The sequence below is a fragment of the Solanum verrucosum genome, unplaced genomic scaffold (genome assembly GCF_900185275.1).
Source record: "Solanum verrucosum unplaced genomic scaffold, falcon-dt-bn FXZP01000277.1, whole genome shotgun sequence".
Classification (NCBI taxonomy): Eukaryota; Viridiplantae; Streptophyta; class Magnoliopsida; order Solanales; family Solanaceae; genus Solanum; species Solanum verrucosum.
The window spans coordinates 3,480,851-3,506,112 of record NW_026019945.1 but is presented as its reverse complement, the minus strand read 5'-3'; the positions used below and the strand labels follow the sequence as shown (position 1 = coordinate 3,506,112).

Sequence of the window (25,262 nt, the reverse complement as noted above, 5' to 3'; positions counted from 1 at the left end):
TAGTTACAAGGTTAGCAATTAAATATCTATACATATTTACTGAACTTCCTGATACAAATAAGCAGTTTAGCTAGAAGCTCCTTGGTGTATGTAGTTTGTTTCAACTTTTTTCGAATTCGATGAAATTGTAATGAGCCTGTTCTCCTGGTTTGTTTATCTTCTAAAGAACACTCTGTTCATTTCGTTCTCTTCGATTGTATAGATGTTTTATTTCGAAATTTGTACTAGTTGTAGTTAATCATGAGACATATACATGTTTGCAGGGAAAAAATGTTTTACATGGATGGGTCCAAGACCACAAATACTAATCATGGATCCTGAGCTTATAAAGGAAGTACTCTTGAAAACCTATGTGTATCAAAAGCCTCATGGAAATCCATTAGGCACCTTATTTGTGCAAGGATTAGTAACCTATGAGAAAGACAAATGGGCTAAACATAGAAAAATCATCAATCCCGCGTTCCATCTAGAGAAGTTAAAGGTTTGTCATTCGACTTTGTGATTGGTCAACCAGAAACTATTATGTTGGGCAATTCTTACTCTATGTGTGCTATTGCTTCTATCTCCTTTGATTTGCCTTCCTTATGTCATTTGACTATTTCGAGTAGTATGATATTTGCTGCCTGACTTGATGTAGACAATAGTGGTTCTATAGGGACGGATCTCGCCTGGATCATGATTCAATGTTCTAGATTGTTCTTCCACCAATCGATAATATGTTCACTCTTGCTTCTTGTATGTTCGACATATGACTATATTGAGTGATTTCTACTACCTAGCTTGAGTTAGACAATCAGAGAATGATTTTATGGTTCAAAGAAGTCGAATCTTGTTTGGATCATCATTTGTCAGGACTCTCTTTGCGTAAGTTCCTTGGCTTGGACAGGGCATTTAGTCCATGTTGCTCTTTATGCATTCAGAGAGGACTATGTTCAGTGGAATAATTTCTTAGATATGTTTACTAGATGGTGATGGAATATGTGTTCCTTATTCTGTTCAAGTGCTAGTGTTATTGACATTTTCCCTCGTTCACTATTTTCTCGAACAGCATATGCTTCCAGCTTTTTACTTGAGCTGTAGTGAGATGCTGAGTAAATGGGAAGACGTTGTTCGAGTTGAAGGCTCTCATGAGATAGATGTATGGCCTCACCTGCAGCAATTGACTTCTGATGTGATCTCTCGGACAGCTTTTGGCAGTAGTTATGAAGAAGGTAGAAAGATTTTTGAACTTCAACAGGAACAAACTCAGCATTTTCTCGAAGTTACACGCTCAGTTTATATCCCAGGATGGAGGTAACTTAATTCTCCTAAGAATTTGGAAAATGTAGCTATTGGAAATGCAAATTGATTAGTTCTATTTTTTGTGAATGCATTTTGGTTTTGTGTTTCATAAAACAATTTCAAAGATTTTTGCCAACAAAGAGGAACAGAAGAATGAAGGAAATAAAAAAGGATGTTCGGTCCTCAATTAGAGGTATTATTGATAAAAGATTGAAGGCAATGGAAGCAGGGAACGCGGATAATGAGGATCTATTGGGCATATTGCTGGAATCGAATTTTAAAGAAATTGAACTGCACGGAAACAAGGACTTTGGAATGAGTATCGAAGAAGTCATTGAAGAATGCAAGCTATTCTATTTTGCTGGTACAGAAACTACAACAGTGTGGATTCTGTGGACTCTGGTGTTGTTGAGCAGATATCCAGATTGGCAGGCACGGGCCAGAGAGGAAGTCATGCAAGTGCTTGGGAGTCGGAAACCAGATTTTGATGGATTAAATCATCTAAAAGTTGTAAGTATTCTTGTTGTTTGGTTCAATTTCTATGCCATGGGTACTCTCGTTGTTATTTCTACAAGCACGTGTGAATTTCTTTTGATTATCTCGTTCAAGCTTGCTTAACTGATAGAAGAGCATTTCTGTTACAGGTAACAATGATCTTGTACGAGTCGTTAAGGCTATATTCCCCAATAACAGTACTTACCCGACGAATTTTTGAAGACATTACGCTAGGAGAAGTATCTCTACCAACTGGTGTGCTAGTCTCATTGCCAATTATCTTATTGCATCATGATAAAGATATATGGGGTGAAGATGCAAACAAGTTCAATCCAGAGAGATTTAGAGAAGGAATAGCAAGTGCAACAAAGGGTCAAGTTACATATTTTCCATTTGCTTGGGGTCCAAGAATATGCATTGGACAAAATTTTGCCATGTTAGAGGCAAAGATGACTTTGTCTATGATCCTACAAAGCTTCTCTTTTGAATTGTCTCCATCCTACACACATGCTCCTCAGTCCTTGGTAACCACTCAGCCTCAGTATGGTGCTCCACTTATTTTCCACAAACTATAATTTCATTTTCTGTGAAGAGTTCATTCAGACTCGATTCATGGGTGGAGTTACAATATTAAATATGGGTTCAGAAATAGTTTCTCTATTTCATAAAGATAGGGGATTATGTGGTGTACTCCCCACTCTCCCCTGACCCTCATATTGGGTATGTTGTTTTTGTTGTTCGGACAAACTCTGTAATTCTAGTTTAAACCTTGCATTTGTTTAAGGAAATCCATTAAAAATACTATACATGGGAATCCGAGCTAGCACGAGCCCAATAAATGTTGCTCTCTTAATATCAAATTATGTGATATAGTTGAAATTTAGAGAAGTACCCCTATTTTTTATATGGTTTTTAAATATTTTAGGTTGTCTACATTGTTATGTTTCAATAAATTTTAAAATATTCACCGAACTATTTTTTAAATTACTAATTCTTTGTGAAAATAATAAGAAAGTGCTCTCTTCCAAGACACTAATCATTTTTTACTTTGTCGATTTCTTTTGCCTTTTATTTGTAGATTCAAATCGAAAAGTCAAATCTAAATAATTTTGATTCTCACATTAATAAACTGAAAATCAAATTGAATAAATAGAACTCGATGTCAGCTGCTAAAAATAATAAGATGAGGAAAAAAAGTAAATGATTTTGATTTTTTAGACCTACTTATTATGCTTTTCTATTATTTCAAGAAAGCAAGACGTTTGAACGTAGACATGTGTTAAATGCGATGATTTTTTCAGTGGCTAAGTGTATGACTGTTGTACATTGCTGGGATGTGTCGGAGGGTGGGGATACAATCTATGTTTTTTAGGATTATAATTACAAAAAAGTCCTCAGATATTTTTCTTTGCTCATCAATGTCTTAATTTCCCACAAACATGGTAGATATAAATACATAGTAGTAATTTATATGCACACATAAATTTAATTCAAACAAAATGGACAAAATTCAAATTTAGTAACAATATGTTGTTCTGTCATAGCAGTTGCTCTGCTTGTGTGTCTATGGAAAGTACTAAATTGGGTTTGGTTCAGACCAAAGAAGTTGGAGAAATTGTTGAGGAAACAAGGGCTAAAAGGGAATTCATACAGAATATTGTATGGTGATATGAAAGATTTTTCTGGGATGATTAAGGAAGCTAATTCAAAGCCTATGAATCTGTCTGATGATGATTTATCCCTAAGAATAGTGCCTTTCTTTCTTGAAATCATCAAGAAATATGGTAAGTTTTCGAGTTATAGTAACTGGTAAAGTTATTGTCATGTGATTAGGAAGTCGTAGATTCGAGCTGTGGAAACAGTTTCTTGCAGAAATGCAGGAGCTTAGTGCAAACCCATAGCTAATACTGTAGCTCCGCAATCATCAAGTAACTTAGATAAGGAGTTTAATTATACAACCAGGTTACGTATTCTGCAATTACAAGCAAATTTCCTGGTAAATATTAGTAACGGGTAGAAAACTAATACTAGGGGTAGCAAAATCAAAACCAACCCGTCCAACCCGTTTAAGTTTGGACGAGTTATTGACCCGTCCATTCATGAGTTCAACCCAACCCATTTTAACCCACTAAAAGTTTGGGTTGATATGTAACTGAATTGGCTTATCTAAATATTTTTAAATTATTTTTTCAATTTGATAGTATTATATAGCCATAAATCATAATAAATAAAAAAATAATTTTAATAGGTGCTAAAATCTTTTAAAAGATCAAGTAAAACAATTAAGCTTAGGAAAAATTGGGTTGAGTTGGGTCTTGACCCGTTATATAACCCATTTTGACCCAACCAAATTTGGGTTGGATTGGGTGTTCACCCGATTGTTGTTTTAACCCATTATGACCCACTCAAATTTGACCTAAAATAAGGTAACTAATTTATTATTGTAAAATTAAAATGCACCAACTTTTACACTTTGAATTTTATATTGATTTGGTAGGTATTTGTACATGAATCAATCAAGTGAGTTTTGTTTTGGTGGAATCAATTCAATTCAGTTGATTAAATCCTTGTGTCTATTGATATCCACATGCTCGGAGTGATGGTAAGGGCTCACCTGTTAATTATATGTACTACAACATACTCAGTGTAGTCCCACAAGTGAGTTATGAGGAGAGGGTAAAATGTAAGCAAATGCCTTTTGCGAGATAGAGAGGTTGTTTCCGATAGACCCTCGGCTCAAAAGTGAAGATATATGAAGCACGATCACAACACCTGCTGATTGTTTGTGTATATAACTCAAATCCATTCACAAATCCCTCATTCATTTCCTTGTATTGAAATCACCTTTTCTGGTAGGAAACTTTTGCTTGTTGTATGTAGTTTGTTTTGACTTTCTTTGAATTCGATGAAGTTGTAATGAACCCGTTCTCCTGATTTGTTTATCTTCTGAAGATCACTCTGTTCATTTTGTTCTCTTCGATTGTTCAAATGTTTTATTTCAAAATTTGTACTAGTAGTAGTTAATCACGAGACATATATATATGTTTGCAGGGAAAAAATCTTTTATATGGATGGGTCCAAGACCACAAGTATTTATCATGGATCCTGAGCTTATAAAAGAAGTATTCTCCAAATTCTATGTGTGTCAAAAGCCTGGTGTAAATCCATTAGGCGCCTTATTGTTACGAGGACTAGTAAGCTATGAGAAAGACAAATGGGCAAAACATAGAAAAATCATCAATCCCGTGTTCCATCTAGAGAAGTTAAAGGTTTGTCATTACTTTCCTTCCCCTTTTCCACCTTCAACTTCGTGATTGGTCAACCAGAAATTGCTCCTTATCGTTCAATCTAAACCTTAATGTATCCTGCATATGACTATTTCTAGTAATTTCTGCTATCTGATTTGAGTTAGAGAAGCATAGAAGGATCTTATGGTTCTTTAGTGACTGATCTCGTCTGAATCATCATTCGATGTTCTAGCTCTTGCTTATCTGGCTAATGATCCGGCTAAAAATTTCTTTCTGCTTTGACTATCCTTCTTTATATTTTCAATCTGAACTTGCACGTATTCCACATATGACTATATTGAGATATTTCTGCTACCTAGCTTGAGTTAGACAATGAGAGAGCGGTATTATGGTTCAAGGAAGTCGAATCTTGTCTAGATCATCATTTGTCAGGACTCTTTTTGCGTAAGTTACTTGGCCAGCTGGGTACGTATTTAGTCCATGTTGTATTCCTGCATCCAAAGAGGACTATGTTCGGTAGAATAATTTCTGAGATGTATTTACGGCCAAATGGATCTGTTTATTCCCGACGTTGCTTCACCTTAGTTGTTATACAAAATATCTTTCTTTTGATTCTACCATACTAGATGGTGATCGATGGTACCAATATATGTATTCCTTATTCTGTGCAAGTGTTAGTGTCATTGACATCATTCCTCATTCACCATTTTCTCGAACAGCATATGTTTCCAGCTTTTTACTTGAGCTGCACTGAGATGCTGAGCAAATGGGAAGACGTTGTTCCAGTTGAAGGCTCTCATGAGATAGATGTATGGCCTCACCTGCAGCAATTGAGTTGTGATGTAATCTCTCGGACAGCTTTTGGCAGTAGTTACGAAGTAGGTAGAAAGATGTTTGAACTTCAGAAGGAACAAGCTCAGCATGTTCTCGCAGCTGTACGCTCAGTTTATATCCCAGGATGGAGGTAACTTATTTCTCTATTACAAACTACAAAGTTCATCAAGGTTCTGAGTTTTGTGAATGCATTTTGGTTTTCTCTTTTGTGAAAGATTTTTGCCAACAAAGAGGAACAGAAGAATGAAGGAAATAAAAAAGGATGTGCGGTCTTCAATTAGAGGTATTATCGATAAAAGATTGAAGGCAATGAAAGATGGGAACGCCGATAATGAGGATCTATTGGGCATATTGCTGGAATCAAATTTTAAAGAAATTGAACAGCAGAGAAACAAGGACTTTGGAATGAGCATCGAAGATGTCATTGAAGAATGCAAGCTATTCTATCTTGCTGGCGCAGAAACTACATCAGTCTGGCTCCTATGGACTCTGGTGTTGTTAAGCACGTATCAAGATTGGCAGGCACAGGCCAGAGAAGAAGTTTTGCAAGTGTTTGGGAGTCGGAAACCAGATTTAGATGGATTAAATCGTCTAAAAGTAGTAAGTATTCTCGTTGGTTTCGTTCAATATGTGTGGCATGGGTGTATTTGGTTTCATTGTATTGTATTGCTTGAGTGCTTGAATTTTAAAAGACTGGAGCTTTGATACTGGACTAGAAGATGCCATGATTTCCTTAAGGAAGGGGGAACGACTCTACAAACACGTGTAAATTCTTTTGATTATCGGTGGGGTGAAACTTGAACTCAGTACTTCTGCTTGCTCTGATACTATGTTGATATGTATAACCATCTAATCTATACGTTTAAGCTATTAGAGAATTATCGGATGATCTCATTTCCAAAACTTATCTCTGTGTTGGCTATACAAGCTAGTACTCCACCTAAAGGAATTATCTTATGTTGGCAAAGAAGCCTCGTAACTTTGGGATAAGGGGTGCCTCCTCACAAAGGGGGTCACATTCTAAGTTGCTTGGACTCTCCAAAAATGTTGCCGCACCCGTGTCGGTTCCTTAAAAAATGCACTACTTTTGAAGGATCGGACACAAAACTGATGACATTTTTACAGGTCTGATCTTACTCATGCTTTGATGTAACTGATGGAGGAGCATTTCTTTTTGCAGGTAACGATGATCTTGTACGAGTCATTACGGCTATATCCCCCGATAACAGCACTTACCCGACGGGTTAATGAAGACATCACACTAGGAGAATTGTCTCTACCAGCTGGTGTACTAGTCTCATTGCCCATGATCATATTGCATCATGACAAAGAGATATGGGGTGAAGATGCAAACAAGTTCAATCCAAAGAGATTTAGAGAAGGAATATCAAGTGCAACAAAGGGTCAAGTCACATATTTTCCATTTGCTTGGGGTCCTAGAATATGCATTGGACAAAATTTTGCCATGTTAGAGGCAAAGATGGCTTTATGTATGATCCTACAAAGCTTCTCTTTTGAATTGTCTCCATCCTACACACATGCTCCTCAATCCATACTTACCATGCAGCCTCAGTATGGTGCTCCACTTATTTTCCACAAACTATAATTTGATATTTTGTGAGAGCTGTCTTGTAATATAATAAAGTTTATTCAAACTCGATTCAGGGGCAGAGTTACAACTTTAGATACGGGTTAAGAAATAACATTTCTACCTCACAAGAATAGGTAAGATCTACTTAAACCTTATTCTCACAAACTCCACTTGTAGAATGTTTGGACGAATTCAGTAACTCTTGTTTTACTTAGGAAAAATATTATTTGACTGGTTTAAGAGTTACCACTTAATTTTTAAGAAAAATCAAGAAAACTATTTATTTTCAACAGATTGAAACAGGAATCTAGTGAAAACTTGAGAAGGGGTTCGGGGTTCCTATTAATATTCTAGGAAGGTTTTTAAGGCACCTAGAATATCCACTAATGTGGTTATCCGACAATTAATTATTTGGCTAAATTAACTATAACTTAGTTTGAATTGCAAGATTAAACTATTTAGGACCATTCTAAAGGAGAAAAAGGAAATGTTGACATATTATCTAAGTGAGGTATTTTTGTAAAATTATTTTTTTAGGCCTCGTTGAAGGTGGTTGATTTAGTTAAGTTATAAAATCAAAACGGGTACCTTTGGGGATTTGAATTTTAAAACCTTAAGATTTAACAGCAAATATTGACAGATAAACCATTAGGAAATAATAAAGTAAAGAAGGAAATTTGGGCCCAAGTCTGGTTTTCTGTCCGCCTGGGCCAGCACTTGGGCCTAATTTCGTTTTGGGTTTTTTTTTTTTTTTTTTTTTTTGGCCCGATTTTTGCCACCTGTCCTAGGAACTAACAAGTAATAGTAAGTAAAATGACAAGGGCTTAGGCCCAATAACAACAAAATACAATTCCGAATAAATAAAGGTGGGCTTTGGCCCAATCCTTTTCAACTCCCGATTTGCTCCGCTTTTCTTTCAATTTTGGGACCTGTTCGTCGACTTTATGGCTGAATGACTCGGGTAAGAGGAATTTGAGTCTTTATGGCTCTCCCGTAATGCATGAGAAAATAGGAGTTCATGGTGAACTCGGATGGATTTCACATAAGAAAAGAAAACACATAAAATAAATTAGCACCTACTTATAATAAGATTAACAAAGTGATTTTGAATTAACTAATATTTGAACTCAAACTTAAACAAATTACAGCAAAACATCGAATCTAGTGTGATCCAGTAGACGCAATCTTATCACATTACTCAACTAAAATAAAGGACCTCCTATCCTCATAATTAATAAACTTAAAATTCCTTTTAGAAGCATGAGATAAGAGGTAAAGAGTAAAAAATTTGGGGGGTGGGCAGTAGCTAAAATATCAGTGATTAAGCAACCAAAATTCTAAAGGGGAATTATTTTAATTACGCATCTACACCTAGATGCAACATCTATGATAAACATACTTGTCACATAACTAAAATGATCCACACATTTCAGGAAGAAAGAAGAAACATAAATAAATAAATAAATAAATAAAATACTGCAATTCTTATATTAATTTATAATGATGATTTCTGTCATTTATGTTTCCTATTTCTGACTACATTAATTACTTACATATTCTCAAATTAAATTGAATAACTAATGAGCAATAATGTCTTACTTCTTCATATGTTATAATATGATTTTATGCCCCGTTTCTTGAATTATTATTTTTTACATTTTTATATTGAGATTTGAAAATCTATTTTTTTGATTATTCAGAAGTGAAAATGTGTAAAAAAAAAAAGAGTGACTTAACACATTTTTAAAAAAAAGAAAATGAGTGATTACATCGGAAAGCAAAAAAAAAACGTTAAAAAGGAAAAAAAAATATTTAATTTTGTTATACATATGCATATACTTATAGAAAGAGTTCATTTTTTATTTTTATTTTTTTTAACTCCTTTAATTTCCTTTCTTTACGTTCTTTTTAAAAGGAAAAAAAAAAAATAAAATTCACTTATACAAATTTATATATACAAGTTTTATAGAAGACTCTAAACTTTTATGTGATGAAAAAAAAAATCATTAAAAAAAATGTATTAATAATATAATTGATTAAAGTTTATAATATTTTACAAAAATATAATATCAAAAGTCTAATATGCGCGAAGCGCGAAATTTTTTACTAGTTAACAATAAAGACAAACAAGAGGCATTTGGCTGAAACAAATAAAAATATATAACCAGCGAATATATTAATTCTTGAGTTCGACTAGACGAAATAAATGATGAATACATGTTGTCACGATATTGCAGGCAGCAAACAGGGTAGTCGATATGTAAGCACGATCGAAAACTCATAATAAAACAAAGTAAAGAACTTAGACAAAGCTAACCACTATAGAAAGCTTTTAGAGACAGGGGAAGAGGATGGGATGCACAAATAACTATATGCTAAGACCTACAAGATAGGCAGATTGCTGGCCAAAAGGTAAGAACAAAGAGGGAACAAAAAAAATAATAATAATAATTTTAAAAAAAAATTAAAAGCATACACAAAGAAAAAATTGATCCTAAGAAAAGCAAGATTGACCTACTGGGGAGGGGAAAAACATCAAAACCTTCCATGAAACAAAAACAAACAATAACCATGAGCTCTCAAGCGAGCTTCATCGCAGATTTACAGCCAACGGGGAGTCAAAAAACATGCCAGAATAAAATGCTAACATATAAGAGGCTCACACAGTTGAAAGCAAAACGAGCAATACATTGCGAGCAGAATATGTTCGAAGCGAAATGAGTATTACCCTCAGATGTGCAGCGAAATGAGACTAAACGAGCAGAGCAGCGATTCCTCCGCCAACTACTTCTGAATCCGAGTAGTAAATCCGAATACCCGAACTATCTTTGAACAAAGAGTCTTTTAGAACCTAAAACTTTGTATACAAATGTTTTGACTAGTAATTTTTGTGTTTTTCTCAAATTCTTCTCCAAAAAAAATCCTCTGCCCCCTAGTAGAAGAATAGGGTATTTATAGTGGAGAATTAGGGTTCGGATTTTGGGGGGAAAGGGATGAAAATTCGGATTCAAAGGGCTAATTTGAAATTTCAAACTCAAAAAAAACTTTCACCATTTCGGTGAAACACCCTTTCCCTGAAGTTTCAACCCTTTCCGAAAGAGGAAAGGAAAGAAAACGCGTGCTTGGTTGCTGGAGACGGACTGCTGAACAGTACTGGGTTTGCAGTAAAGAAGATCAAGTTCGAGAGGTGGGGTCGTGTGGTATGCGTCTTGTATTGTTGTTGTTTGTTGAAATGGGTATTGTACGTATGAACTAATGGGTTTTGGGCTGAATCTTTAGGGAATTAGGAGTGGGAATGGGCCTGGGGATTTTTGGGTTGCTGGTGAGGATTTGAAGGGAATTGGGAATAGGAGGAATAGATTATTGCCAATTGAATTAAGAAAATGCCCATTTTGAATTTAATTAATAAAATTAGCTAAAACTCAAATGTGATAAATTAATATTAATTAATTAACAAACTTCTTAATCTTGACAAAATAAAATAATTAACTTAATCAAACTAATTAATTTAAGAATATTAACTATAACTTAAACTAAACAAAATATTTATGTAAAAGTAAAATCTTTTTGACGCGATTTTTGAATATTTACAAAATATACTAATTACATAAAAATATATTTATTATTTAAAAATTATAAAATGACTAAAATTACCTAAAATTAACTTGAAAAACATTTACAATTTTTATCAAATTAGTTATTCCAAATTGTTTGAAATTAAGAAGCTCGGAAATTAATTTACATCGGGGAGGGTCAAAATTGGGTGTCAACAACTCTTGTTTAAATCTTGTATTTGTATCAAGAAATCTAATAAATTTATATATAAATATATCAGGAAATCCATTAAAGATAATTGTTTCATGAATGGCATGGAAAAAAGTGTTAAACTTAATAATTTGTTTTGAAAATTTTGTTAGAATTAAGATTTCAGACTAAATTGACCACATTTTTTATTTCTAGGGGAAAAGGCTTGATATATATCTCATATTTGCTATTTAGAGTTGATATAACATTTATTATAAAAGTGGCTCATATATATATATATATATATATATCCCTACTTTTATACAAATGACACTCATCTATTGTCTAATCTAAATGGTCCTTAAGTTAAGAAGATGGTCCCATGCCTAATCAAACTAGTCCTTTAATGTATAGGGGTTGGTTTGTTTTTTATTCTTCTACTCATTATCATTGACCAATATAAACTTTAAATAAATAAGGAAAAAAGATCTGATATATTTTCATCTTTGTCATTTAGAATTGATAAAATTTTCATTATAAAAGTGACTCATATATATTTCTACTATTATATAAATAACTCATATATACCATTTTCTTCTAATGTGAGTGAAAATATTTATTTTAATTAAAAGAAATAATTCATGTAGGGGTATATATATATATAATTGGGGTAGAGGAAATGTGGAGGAGATTATAACGTGGGGAATCAAATCCTCACTAACAAGGTGGGAATTTAAATAGTCAATCAACTAAGCTACTAAAATTCCCCATGTAGGGATACATTTGATCCTTCTCATTCGTATTTTTTTTTACTCAACCGCTTTTGCATTAAAGGACTAGTTTGATCAGACATGGGACCATCTTCTTAACGTCCTGGGTTAAAACACACAAAAAAAAATGTGGAGAAGGGGATTGCAAAGTGGACAAGTAAAAGTGAAACGAGTAATTAGAAAGTAAAAGAAAATCCGAGCCATTCTTGTTATCTTAGGATATATAATTACTAAAAAAACCTCAGATATTTGCCCACAGATATAAATAAGTAATAGGGACACAGAAATTTAACTCAAACAAAATGGAAAAAATTCAAATATTAGTTACAGCATGTTGTTGTGCCATAACAGTTACTCTGTTTGTGTGTCTATGGAAAGTACTGAATTGGGTTTGGTTCAGACCAAAGAAGTTGGAGAAATTGTTGAGGAAACAAGGGCTAAAAGGTAATTCATACAGATTATTGTATGGAGACATGAAAGATCTTTCTGGGATGATTAAGGAAGCTAATTCAAAGCCCATGAATTTGTCTGATGATATAACTTCAAGATTGGTGCCTTTCTTTCTTGAAACCATCAAGAAATATGGTATGTACTAAATGTCCTTCTTTTTTGTTTATTTCGAGAATGATTTTGTCATGCTTTCCTTAGTATCTGCTTTGATATGCTTTTCGTTGAGTCAAGGTCTATCAGAAACAATCCCTCTACCCCAAGGGAGGGGTAACGTTTGTGCATGCTCTCGTCCAGACCCCACTTGTAGGATTACACAGAGTATGTTAAAAGATAAATAAGTCCATTTGTGGAATAGTTGTTTAGTAATATTAGGTACTTTTGAGAAAACCAAAGATCTTATAAGTAAACGTTAGATCATGCTCTAAAGTTTCGTACGTTGATGCAAACGTTAGAAGTCAATTTTATGTTTGGTCAGTAAGATTAGGTAATTTATAAGCAAAACATGTATGGATTGTACTCAAAGATGCTTCTTAGGTAGAGGAGGGGATGTATTTGTTCAAGAGTTGAAGATATGTTTTAAGTAAATAAAAAGTGCGCTTTCTATAATACCTTAAACTTTTAGATGGGTTGGTCGTCACTCACAACATGATGTACGAGTAGGTAGAGGTTGTTACAGTGTCTAGTGGGTCAAAGTCCCACATTGGTTGGGGAATGGACTGGTGGTTTGCTTATATGGACTTGAGTAATCTTCCTCTCATGAACTAGCTTTTTGGGTTGAGTTAGACTCAGGTATTATATCGTTACTGAGGTCTTGGATTGAGTCTAATGGCCACACACCTATTATCAAAAAGAATATACACGTGAATCAAACAATGATTGTGATTAATGATAATATAAGCTTAACATAATCCAAATTAAACTTGTCCTTAATACATATGCTTGCAGGGAAAAAATCTTTTATTTGGTTGGGTCCAAAACCACAAGTATTAATCATGGACCCGGAGCTTATAAAGGACGTATTCTCGAAAAACTATTTGTATCAAAAGCTTCATGGAAATCAATTTGCAGAATTATTGGTAAAAGGAGTATCAACCTATGAGGAAGACAAATGGGCCAAACATAGAAAAATTATTAATCCCACTTTCCATCTAGAGAAGCTAAAGGTTTGTCATACGTTTCTTCACCTTTCCTCCTTCAACTTTGTGATTAGTCAACCAGAAATTATTATGTTCACATTTTTTAGTCCACGATGGATAAAATGCTGGCTCTTGCTTCTTTGGCTACTGCTCCCTCGAAGTCTTTCTATCTCCTTTGATTTGCTATCCTCATCTTTCAATCTAAACTTTTATATATTCTGCGTATGACTATTTCGAGTAAATTCATCATTTGTCAAGACTCTTCTACGTAAGTTCATAGACTCGGATGGGGCATTTAGTCTATGTTTCTCTTCCTTTATTCAGAGAGTATTACATTGGTGTAATAATGTCTTAAGATATATTACAACAAAATAATTCTTTTTTATTATAAAGAGATTTGTAATATTGCTGACCGTGTTTCACCTTAATTGTTATTTGAACGCTCTTTCTTTTTATTAATCTAGATGGTGATGGTATCTCTATATCTGTATTCCTAATTCTGTTTAAGTGTTGTGTCATTGACATTTGTTCCCTTACATCATTTTCTCAAACAGCATATGCTTCCAGCTTTTCACTTGAGCTGTAGTGAGATGTTGAGCAAATGGGAAGACGCTGTTACAGTTAAAGGCTTTCGTGAGATAGATGTATGGCCTCACCTTCAGCAATTAACTTGTGATGTAATCTCTCGTACAGCTTTTGGTAGTAGTTACGAAGAAGGTAGAAAGATTTTTGAACTACAAAGGGAACAAGCTCAGCATTATATCGACACTGCACGCTCAGTTAATATCCCAGGATGGAGGTAAATTAATTTGCCTGAGAATCGGAAAATTGTAGCCAAAGCTATGTTGTTTGGACTCTTAAAAAATGATAGATGTATGGCCTCACATGGGTGCAGGAACTATTTTGGAGAGTCCGAAAAACATAGAACCAAAGTTCATTAGGAGATGCACATAGCTTTCACTTCATATTCTTATCTAATGCATTTTGGTTTTCTGTTTTATAATACAATTTCTAAGATTTTTGCCAACAAAGAGGAACAGAAGAATGAAGGAAATAAAAAACGAGGTTCGGACCTCAATTAAAGGTATTATCGATAAAAGAATGAAGGCAATGAAAGCAGGGGATGCCGATAATGAGGATCTGTTAGGCATATTGCTTGAATCAAATTTTAAAGAAATTGAACAGCATGGAAACAAGAATTTTGGAATGAGCATCGAAGAAGTCATCGAAGAATGCAAGTTATTCTATCTTGCTGGCCAAGAAACTACATCAGTCTTGCTCGTGTGGACTCTGGTGTTGTTGAGTAGGTATCAAGATTGGCAGACACAGGCCAGAGAAGAAGTCTTGCAAGTGTTTGGGAGTCGGAAACCAGATTTTGATGGATTAAATCATCTTAAAGTTGTGAGTATTCTGGTTTTGTTGGTTCAGTTCATGTGCCATAAGTTCCTTCTCTCATTGTTATTGCTATTGCTTGATTACATAAATTTGAAAAGATTGGAGCTTTGTGATACTAATGTTTGATTGTGGACTAGAAGATGCCGTGATTTCCTAATGAAAGAGGGGGGATGGGCTTTATCCAAGCAAGTGTGAATTTCTTTTGATAATCGTGAGGTGGACAAGATGAGGGAGGTTAGGCGGAGATGGTTTGGACATGTGCACATGCTCCATTAAAGAGGTGTGAGGAGTTGACAGGGGTGGGTTTAATGAGGAGTAGAGGTAGGCGGAAGAAGTATTTGGGAGAGGTGATTAGATAGGACATAGCACAAACTCCAACTTATCGAGGATATGGAGGTCGTGAATTAGTATGGAAGGGTAGAAGGTAGTTGAGGATTGTCTCACTCCTCTGCAGGGAGGCTTGGTGGGAAGATAGTACTAGCATTATTTGCGTAGTTTCTTGTTCTTCGGTTACTGCTAATACATGTTGTTTCTTGTGCTTCACTTATCACATTATTCTGGTTTGGACTATCAGTTACGCTTTCTCTACTATTTGTTTTGTCTTATTTGCTATGCCATATTCTACCTCTGTATTGTCTTTTTTTGAACTGTTGTGTTATGTGTTACTTGAGCCAAGAATTTTTTCAGAAAAAACTCTCTATCTCCACGAGGTAGGGGTAGCGTGCACTCTACTCTCCTCAAACTCACTTGTGGGAATACATTGGGTATGTAAGTATGTTGTTTTTGTAATTATGGGGTGAGACTTGAACTCAGAATTTCTGCTCGGTCTGATACTATGTTGAATTGTGTGACCATCTCTTTAACAACGGGATTGATCTCATTTCCAGAACTTCTCTCTATGTTGGTTACAAGCTAGTGGAGTACTCCAGTGAACGATGGCCGTTCATGCTAAGATATAACTGAAGGAGAAGCCTTTTTTTTGCAGGTAACGATGATCTTGTACGAGTCATTAAGGCTATATTCCCCATTAATAACACATAACCGAGAGGTGACTGAAGACATTGTATTAGGAGAATTGTCTCTACCAGCTGGTGTGCTAGTCTCATTGCCAGATAGTTTATTGCATCATGATAAAGATATATGGGGTGAAGATGCAAACAAGTTCAATCCAGAGAGATTTAGAGAAGGAATAGCAAGTGCAACAAAGGGTCAAGTCACATATTTTCCATTTTCATGGGGTCCAAGAATATGCATTGGACAAAATTTTGCCATGCTAGAGGCAAAGATGGCTGTGTCTATGATCCTACAAAGCTTCTCTTTTGAATTGTCTCCATCCTACACCCATGCTCCTCAACCCATACTTACCATTCAGCCTCAGTATGGTGCTCCTCTTATTTTCCACAAACTATAATTTAATATTTCGTGAGATGTGCGTACACCCCACCCTCTCCAGACCTCACTTGTAGGACCATACTGGATATGTTGATGTTCAGACAAACCTAATAACTCTTGTTTAGACCTTATATTTGTATCAGAAAATCCACTAAATAAATATAAATAGTTGATTAATATCATGTTGCAAATTAGTTCAGCTCAAGAACCAATGAGAAGCTTATTGTAGTGACAAATTTAGAAAGAGCCCTTGGGATATTCTACAAACAAAACACAAGCTAAAGAATTTGTGGAAAAAGTAATTGTCCTTTAGGTCACAACAAAAACATGTGGCATGCTAGTAAGCAGTAAGCACAGCCGTCCTTTTGGCCAATGAAACCACTACATATACTTGTACACAATATTTTTTTATTTTTTAAAATTTTGGTTTCTTAAATAAAAAATTTATGTCACCAGATTTTAGTGAAAAAACAATTAAATATGTTAAGTAGTTTGGAAGTAAGATTTTTATATTAGAATAACTTTTGAGTTTAAATTTAAAGTTGAATGACTTTTTAAGAAAAAAGTTTATAATCGAGAAATCTTATGAGATTTTATTTCGCGAGTTTGTAAGAGAAAATTTTGAAGTTGGTGATTCTATGTTATAAAATTTAAAATATTTTATACCTTACAGAATATGTCGGGAGTGTATACACCAATTAATAATGACAAGTAAAAATGGATGAAAATGGTAAAAAAAAAAATATTAAATCAGAGCCACTCATGGTGTCTTGGATAATTACGAAAACACCTCAAGATATTTACCTTTGCCCATCATTGATGACGACATCGTTTCTTAATTCCCAGAGACATAGACCATAGTAGATATAAATAGTGTAATTCATAGTGACACAGAAATTCAACTCAAACAAAATGGACAAAATTCAAATGATTGTAACATTATGTTGTTCTGCCATAGCAATTGCTCTGTTTGTGTGTCTATGGAAAGTACTAAATTGGGTTTGGTTCAATCCAAAGAAGTTGGAGAATTTGTTGAGGAAACAAGGGCTAAATGGGAATTCTTACAAAATATTGTATGGGGATTTGAATGATTTTATTGGAATGATTAGGGAAGCTACTTCAAAGCCTATGAATTTGTCTGATGATATAGCTCCAAGATTGGTGCCTTTCTTTCTTGAGACCATCAAGAAATATGGTATATACTTTGCTTATTGCTCTATTTTCTCTAGACCGCGCTTGTAGAATTACACTGAGTATGTTAAATAGAAAAAGTCTCTTTGTGGAATAGTTGTTTAGTAAATGACCATCTTTTTGTTTCTTTTGCAATACATTGACTTTAGATACTTTTGAGAAAACTGAAGATCATGGTTTAAAGTTTTGTACAATTTTATAAAAAAAGTGTGCTTTTTTTAATATCTTAAACTTTTGGATGAGTTGGTCAATCACAACCTGATATACGATCAGGCAGAGGTTGTTGACCTGAGCAATCTTCCTCTCATGAGCTAGCTTTTGGTTGAGTTATGCCCAGTGTTATATCTTTGCACGTTGTAGTATCAGAGCCCAGGTTCATTCCCGTTTGGGCATCGGTCCACACTATAGTTGGGCCTAGGCGTGATAGGGTTGTTAGGATAGGTCAAAGTCCCACATTAGTTGGGGATTGGACGGGTGATCTGCTTATATGGCGGTGGGCTTGGATAATACTCTTCTCATGAGCTTGCAAAGATGAGTTAGACTCAGGTTTCATATCTTTACAGCGGTCCTGGTTTGAGTCTCACCGCCACACACCTATTATCAAAAGGATATACACATGTTTGGTTCTTAAAGTGAATCAAACATTGATTGTGATTAATGAAGCTGATTTAATTGAGAATGATTTGTACTAGTAGTTAATCCTGAGACATATGCTTGCAGGGAAAAAATGTTTTATATGGTTGGGTCCAAAACCACAAGTAATAATCATGGACCCTGAGCTTATTAAGGAAGTACTCTCGAAAACCTATTTGTATCAAAAGCCTGGTGGAAATCCATTTGCAGCATTATTGGTACAAGGACTAGCAACCTATGAAGAAGATAAATGGGCCAAACATAGAAAAATTATCAATCCCGCTTTCCATCTAGAGAAGATTAAGGTTGTTTTTCTTCCGTGCCCTCCTTCAAAATTTGTGATTGGTCAACCAGAAATTATTATGTTCGGACACGATGGATAAAATGCTGGCTCTTGCTTCTTTGTCTACTGCTCCCTCTAAGTCTTTCTATCCCCTTTGATTTGCTATCCTTATCTTTCAATCTAATATTTTTCTGTATTCTGCATATGACTATTGCAAGTAAATCCTGTTATTTAACTTGAGTTAGACAAGTATAGATGGGTATTATGGTTCTTCAGCGTCAAATCTCATATGCATCATCATTCAATGTTGTAGATTCTTTATCCACTAAACGATAAAATGCTCGCTCTTTCTTCTCTAGCTACTGTTCCAGCTAAAGATTTTTTTCCGCTTTGACTTACCTTATTTTTTTCAGTCTGGACTTGCATGTATACCACATATAACTATTTCAAGTGATTTCTGCTTCCTATTTCATGGTTCAAAAATGTTGAATCTTGTCTAGATCATTTGTCAAGACTCTTCTGCATAAGTTCATAGGCTTGAGTTATGCAGAGAGGATTACATTGGTGGAATAATGTCTTAGATGTATTACAGCTGAATGGATCTCTTTTTATTATAAAGAGATTTGTAATATTGCTGACCGTGTTTCACCTTAATTGTTATTTGAACTCTTTCTTTTTATCGAACTAGATGGTGATGGTATCACTATATCTGTATTCCTAATTCTGTTTAAGTGTTATGTCATCGGCATTTGTCGAACAGCATATGCTCCCAGCTTTTCACTTGAGCTGTACTGAAATGCTGGGCAAATTAGAAGATGCTATTCCAGTTGGCAGCTCTCATGAGATAGATGTATGGCCTCACCTTCAGCAATTAACTTGTGATGTAATCTCTCGGACAGCCTTTGGAAGTAGTTATGAAGAAGGTAGAAAGATTTTTGAACTTCAAAAGGAACAAGCTCAGAATTTTATCAACGCTGTACGCGAAGTTTATATCCCAGGACGGAGGTAAATTAATTTTCCTAGGTATCAGAAAACTATAGTCAAAGCTATGTTGTTCGGACTCTTCAAAAATGATGTTGGATCCTCCACATATTAGAGCGTTTCTATAGGATCCGACATGCGTGCAGTAACTTTGTTGGAGAATCCAAACAACATAGTGCCAAAGTACTGTATTACAAACTACAAAGTTCATTAGGAGATGCACATAGCTTTCGTTTCATCTTTATTATCTAATGCATTTTGGCTTTCTGTTTTATCGTACAATTTCTAAGATTTTTGCCAACAAAGAGGAACAGAAGAATGAAGGAAATAAAAAACGAAGTTCGGACCTCAGTTAAAGGTATTATTGATAAAAGAATGAAGGCAATGAAAGCAGGGAATGCCGATAATGAGGATCTGTTAGGCATATTGCTTGAATCAAATTTTAAAGAAATTGAACAGCATGGAAACAAGGATTTTGGAATGAGCATCGAAGAAGTCATCGAAGAATGCAAGTTATTTTATTTTGCTGGCCAAGAAACTACATCAGTCTTGCTCGTGTGGACTCTGGTGTTGTTGAGTAGGAATCAAGATTGGCAGACACTGGCCAGAGAAGAAGTCTTGCAAGTGTTTGGGAGTCGGAAACCAGATTTTGATGGATTAAATCATCTAAAAGTTGTGAGTATTCTGTTTTTTTTTTTTTTTTTTTGGTTTGCCACGAGTTCCTTCTCTCATTGTTATTGCTATTGCTTGATTACATAAATGTGAAAAGATTGGAGCTTTGTGATACTAACGTTTGATTGTGGACTAGAAGATGCCATGATTTCCTAATTAAAGATGGGGGAGGGGTTTCCAAGCACGTGTGAATTTCTGTCAATAATCGTGGGGTGGACAAGATGAGGGAGGTGAGGCTGACATGGTGTTGACATGTGAAGAGGAGGTGTGCACATGCCCCGATAAGGAGTTATGAGGGGTTGACGGGGGTGGATTTAACGAGGGGTACTAGAGGTAAGCCGAAGAAGTACTTGTTAGAGGTGATTAGACAAGACATGACGCAAAGAACACGACTTTAGTACTCTAGTGAACGGTGATCGTAATGTTATTCATGCTAAGATATACCTGACAGAGAAGCATTTTTTTGCAGGTAACAATGATCTTGTACGAGTCATTACGGCTATATCCCCCGTTAATAACACTTAACCGGCAGGTTAATGAAGACATTGTATTAGGAGAATTGTCTCTACCAGCTGGTGTACTAGTCTCTTTGCCAGTGATTTTATTGCATCATGATGAAGAAGTATGGGGTGAAGATGCAAACAAGTTCAATCCAGAGAGATTTAGAGAAGGAATATCAAGTGCAACAAAGGGTCAAGTTACATATTTTCCATTTTCATGGGGTCCAAGAATATGCATTGGACAAAATTTTGCCATGTTAGAAGCAAAGATGGCTTTGTGTATGATCCTACAAAGCTTTTCTTTTGAATTGTCTCCATCCTACACACATGCTCCTAAAGCCATAGTAACCATGCAGCCTCAGTATGGTGCTCCACTTATTTTGCACAAACTATAATTTGGTATTTTGTGAGAGGTGTCTTGTAATGTAATAAGAGTTTATTCAGACTCAAATCAATCAGGGGCGGTGTTGCAATACGAAATATGGGTTTCGATGAACTAAGTAACTTTTGATGGAGCATTAGTCATGATTTCAGCCATCACTTATACATTAGTCTTGTTCAACTTAAACCTTTTTAGACTCTAGGATCTACCTCCAACTATATCATTAACTCTGTCGCGTTTCTCATCAATCAAACTTGTACTGACTTTAGTATTTTTCTTAATTATTTCTTGTCGTAGTTTAATTATTTTGTTTGTCGTGTATTTTAATTAAATTTTGAAAAATTTTGCCAATATTTTATCTTTGTATTTTGTTTTTATCTTTAAATAAATAGAGAAAGGGACAAAAAGAAGAAGATAAATTAAACAAAAAGGGAAAAGGAAATTAAGAGGGAAAAAAAAACAAAATAAAACCAAAAAGACGGAGCCAACTAAAGGAAAAGAAGATTAGAGAGAGAAAAAAAGTGAGAACCTAAATTGAAAAAAAAAACATATAATATGGACTGGAAAAAATACAAATTAAAAGAGTGAAAATACATATAGTACTATAATTTTTATTTATATTTACCATAAATACCAAATGGATAATATTTATTGTCTTTTTATAAGATATTGTGCCGGTTAATGCGGATCTGAAACTTATGGTATATATAGTTCAATTTCCGATCAAATCAACCACCATTGCAATAAACAAATTTAAATGTATTTTTGCATTATTTTTGTTTATTTTAAAGGTTTTAAGTTTAAGATTCAATTCCCTTGCCTACATTGCTAGTAAAATAATATTCATTTTGTCTCAATTTAATTTATGTAATACCTTTTGAATTTTGAAAGTCAAATAAATTTATTTTTAACCGTAATATTGTATGCCTTTTAAATAGGTTCAATTGTCAATTATTGTGATTTATGGAGTAATACTTTTTACATAGTTTTCAAAAGTCTTAAAGATTCTATATTTAGATTCTTGATTAAACTTAAACTATCTGAGTCTCAAAATTTAAATAATGTTACAAAAATTGAAACAAAAGGAATATTAGAGGTAAGCGCTCGCGTGCCTAACTTTTTTATCTTCAAGGACGAATGATAAGTTGATACTCCCTCTGTCCAACAATACGTGTTCATTGTACTAATAAAAGATGTCCAACAATACTTGTCCATTTTATGAAATACATGAATAATTTTACACTTAGTTCTTAATTTATCCCTATCATTAATTATAGTCATTTTCCTATTACATTTTTCAAGACATTGTATTTATAATTATATTCAAAGGGTGATATAGTAAAATTATCCTTCTATTTATAGTTTCTTAAAAAGTGTGTCAAGTCAATAGTGGACAATTATCGTTGGATATATTGGAATATTTGATAACATGTTCATGTCTTTTCCACTATTTTGCTTTAGTTATCTTTGATCATTATTAATATTTTGTTAATCTTTTAACACGGAAAAAGTTTATGGACAAAATACTTCCAACTTAAGTATGGAACACTTCAACAAGCGTATTGAAATTCTAAGAATTTTGGGTTCATGATTACGTATTGCACAAATTGACTTCTCTTAATAGCATATAAAAGCGTGAATACGTGATTGAGGAGGTTAGCTCAAGAAAAGAAACTAACATTTTCCTCTTAAGTGTTCGAGTCTTAATCCGGTTCACTCCTTCAAGAAGGGATGGACCCACGTAGGTTCACGTAAAGACTTTCGGATGCTCGAGCACCAATTGATCCCGATAAAATTTTTGTAAATATATATAAAAAATACTGAAAATGGATATAAACATCTCGCAAGCACCTATTAAACAATATGTCTTGTAGGTACTTTGGTTCAGGAGTAGAATTCTAAGGTCATTGGTGTCTCTAGTTGAGGGGCCGAATCCCTGTAATAGCTTATATTTTTGTTGAAAAAGGCTAACTCAACTCTTTCTTTGTTTTTTTTGGGATAAGGGTCTGAAAAATATCCTAACTTTGGTCGGATTTGTTGTTGTGATACTAAACTTTCATGAGGACCTATTACCTCCCTAGACTATTTAATACCGTATTTTAAACATATATATTTGCCCACGTGGACATAAAAAATAATGCAAAATTATAAATAGTAATGTGTCCACGTGTGCACATATATACCTTTAAAATACACTATTAAATAGTTCAGGGGGTAAAAAATACGGTATTAAATAGTCTAGGGAGGTAATAGGTCCTCATGAAAGTTTAGTATCGCAACAACAAATCCGACCAAAAGGTATTTTTCAGATCCTTATCCCTTTTTTAAAAAACTTTTCTTTTTATACATTTTCACTGTCGACTCTTTGCTTAATTTTATTTTTTTTAATTTTTCTATTTTTGTATTTTATTTACTAACTAAACTATAAAAATATTAGAAGCTAAAGAAATTTTTTTGACTAACAACTTTAAGTTAAAGGATTTGAGCACACACGACCATCAAATCATGGATCCGACACTGCTTCGAGGTAGAATATGTTAGAAAAAATAGTAGGAAATATGCGTGTATTTAATCACTTTTTTAAAAGCGATATTGCCTGTATATATACTAGAGAAAATACAAACAAAACCCTTCATGATACAACAAAGCCTTTTATTTATGCATGCAGCTTTTTCTTAGGCTACTTTTAAATTTTTTTAATATTTATAGAACTTAAGAGATGACTCTTCACTAGACAAGAGACATGCTCTTTCATTAACGGATGACTTTTCTTAAAGATCATGTTCTTTCATGAACATATGACTTTTTCTAACAATCATGTTCTTTCACGAACACATCTGTCTATTCAATTTAAGACATCTATATATTACAAATATTCAACATTGTATATATGCATGCTTCCTTCGATGTTTCATGACTATTGCACACTCGACCTTCCACGTGTTTGCTATTAAGTTGACCACGTGTCTTGTCAATATATATAATCATTTTTTAAAAATAGAGACACGTAATCTAAACACTAGAACAGGTGTTTGGATCACGCACGTTGTCTATAAATTATTGTATTATTCTCAAATTAAAAAAGTGAGGTTGTTGGAGTTGTGTCACTTGTCCTTTTATAGAACTTTAGAACATTAGTAAACAATCAGTTTCTGTTTTGGTCATATAACAATTCTTTAATTAAAAGTGTTTTTCCTTGGCTTAAACTTTGTATTCTATTGAAAACCTAATTATTTTTTTCTTGGTGATTTGGCAATGTTATGTTAAGATAAGAAACCAATAATGATTATCGGAGTCAGAATTTTCATTACAGATTTCGTAATATAAAAAAGTAAGCATAAGAAAAAGTCAAAAGGAGATTTAATCTATTATATATATAATAAAAAAGTTTAATTATGTATAAATAGTGTAATTTTTCGTCGAACGAATAATTTAAATAAACTCTTTAATCCTACCTAGCTCCTCCTCTAGCAGCAATCAATATATGGATTGTGGTGAGATGGTACGAGATCCTGACATTCAAAGATCCCAAGTTCAAACTCCTGAAAATAATTGTGGTGAAATGGTTTGAGATCTCGACATTATTTCCTGTAGGGGAGGCTCAATGCCTTTAAAAATGAGGCCAATAGAGGATGACGTAGCGAGGATAAGTTATGGGTTCATTTAGATTTAATATTTTAATTCGGATTAAAATTATGTATAACAATTTAACCAAAATATGTGCAAGTATTTAGGGTGTGTTTACTATTTAGTTTTTAAAAAAATGATTTCTTCGAAAAAAACACTTATTAAATTTCTTTTTCAAAGGAAGAAGTTATTTTTCTTATTTTGAAAATTTTGAAAAAATGCACCCAAAATATTTGTACTATACAAGACATGTCTAAATTTAAATTCATAAAATTTAAATCTCAAATTATTTTACCAAACATGTGCCCAAATTTTCTTCCTTACACATCTCATATTGGTATATGCAGGACAGTTAACCACTTTTTTTTTTATCATTCTCTTGAGTGAAGGCGTGAAACTAGCAAAATTTACAATCAGTTCATATACTTAGTCCATTGTTTACTTTTATTTATCTACTATATTAAAAATAAATTATTTAATACATAGAAAATATAACTATTTTTTCTGATTTACCTTAGTGTTTTACAAATTTCAAATTATTTTCCAAATTAATTAAAGATTATAGACCAACTAATATGTAATGATATTGAATTTGCACTTCACTTGTTGTATTACTTTTTTTTTTACTTATATATTCTAAAAGTAAATTTACGTCTT

At 33.8% G+C, this 25,262-nt stretch overlaps 1 protein-coding gene across 13 annotated transcripts in view; it reads left to right on the top strand.

Annotated features, from left to right (window-relative positions):
• LOC125840531 (cytochrome P450 CYP72A219-like) overlaps window positions 1-21,322 on the top strand; it is a 61,095-nt gene extending 39,773 nt beyond the window's left edge. For 3 of the 13 annotated variants that reach the window (XM_049519547.1, XM_049519542.1, XM_049519524.1), the window contains exons 2-6: window positions 4,828-5,045; window positions 5,744-5,845; window positions 19,306-19,448; window positions 19,715-20,099; window positions 20,566-21,322. In XM_049519547.1, coding sequence (XP_049375504.1) covers window positions 4,828-5,045; window positions 5,744-5,845; window positions 19,306-19,448; window positions 19,715-20,099; window positions 20,566-20,991 — 1,274 coding nt within the window. In that variant the 3' untranslated portion in view covers window positions 20,992-21,322. Of the gene's footprint in view, window positions 1-263; window positions 482-1,001; window positions 1,294-1,406; window positions 1,792-1,925; window positions 2,674-3,532; window positions 3,561-4,827; window positions 5,046-5,743; window positions 5,989-6,073; window positions 6,459-7,038; window positions 7,517-12,280; window positions 12,549-14,205; window positions 14,349-14,565; window positions 14,951-15,929; window positions 16,463-17,159; window positions 17,532-18,247; window positions 18,466-19,203; window positions 19,449-19,714; window positions 20,100-20,565 lie in introns of those variants that run through there. The other 10 variants (XM_049519564.1, XM_049519567.1, XM_049519558.1 and 7 more) reach the window with 9 other exon arrangements.
• Window positions 21,323-25,262: the final 3,940 nt, after the last annotated feature.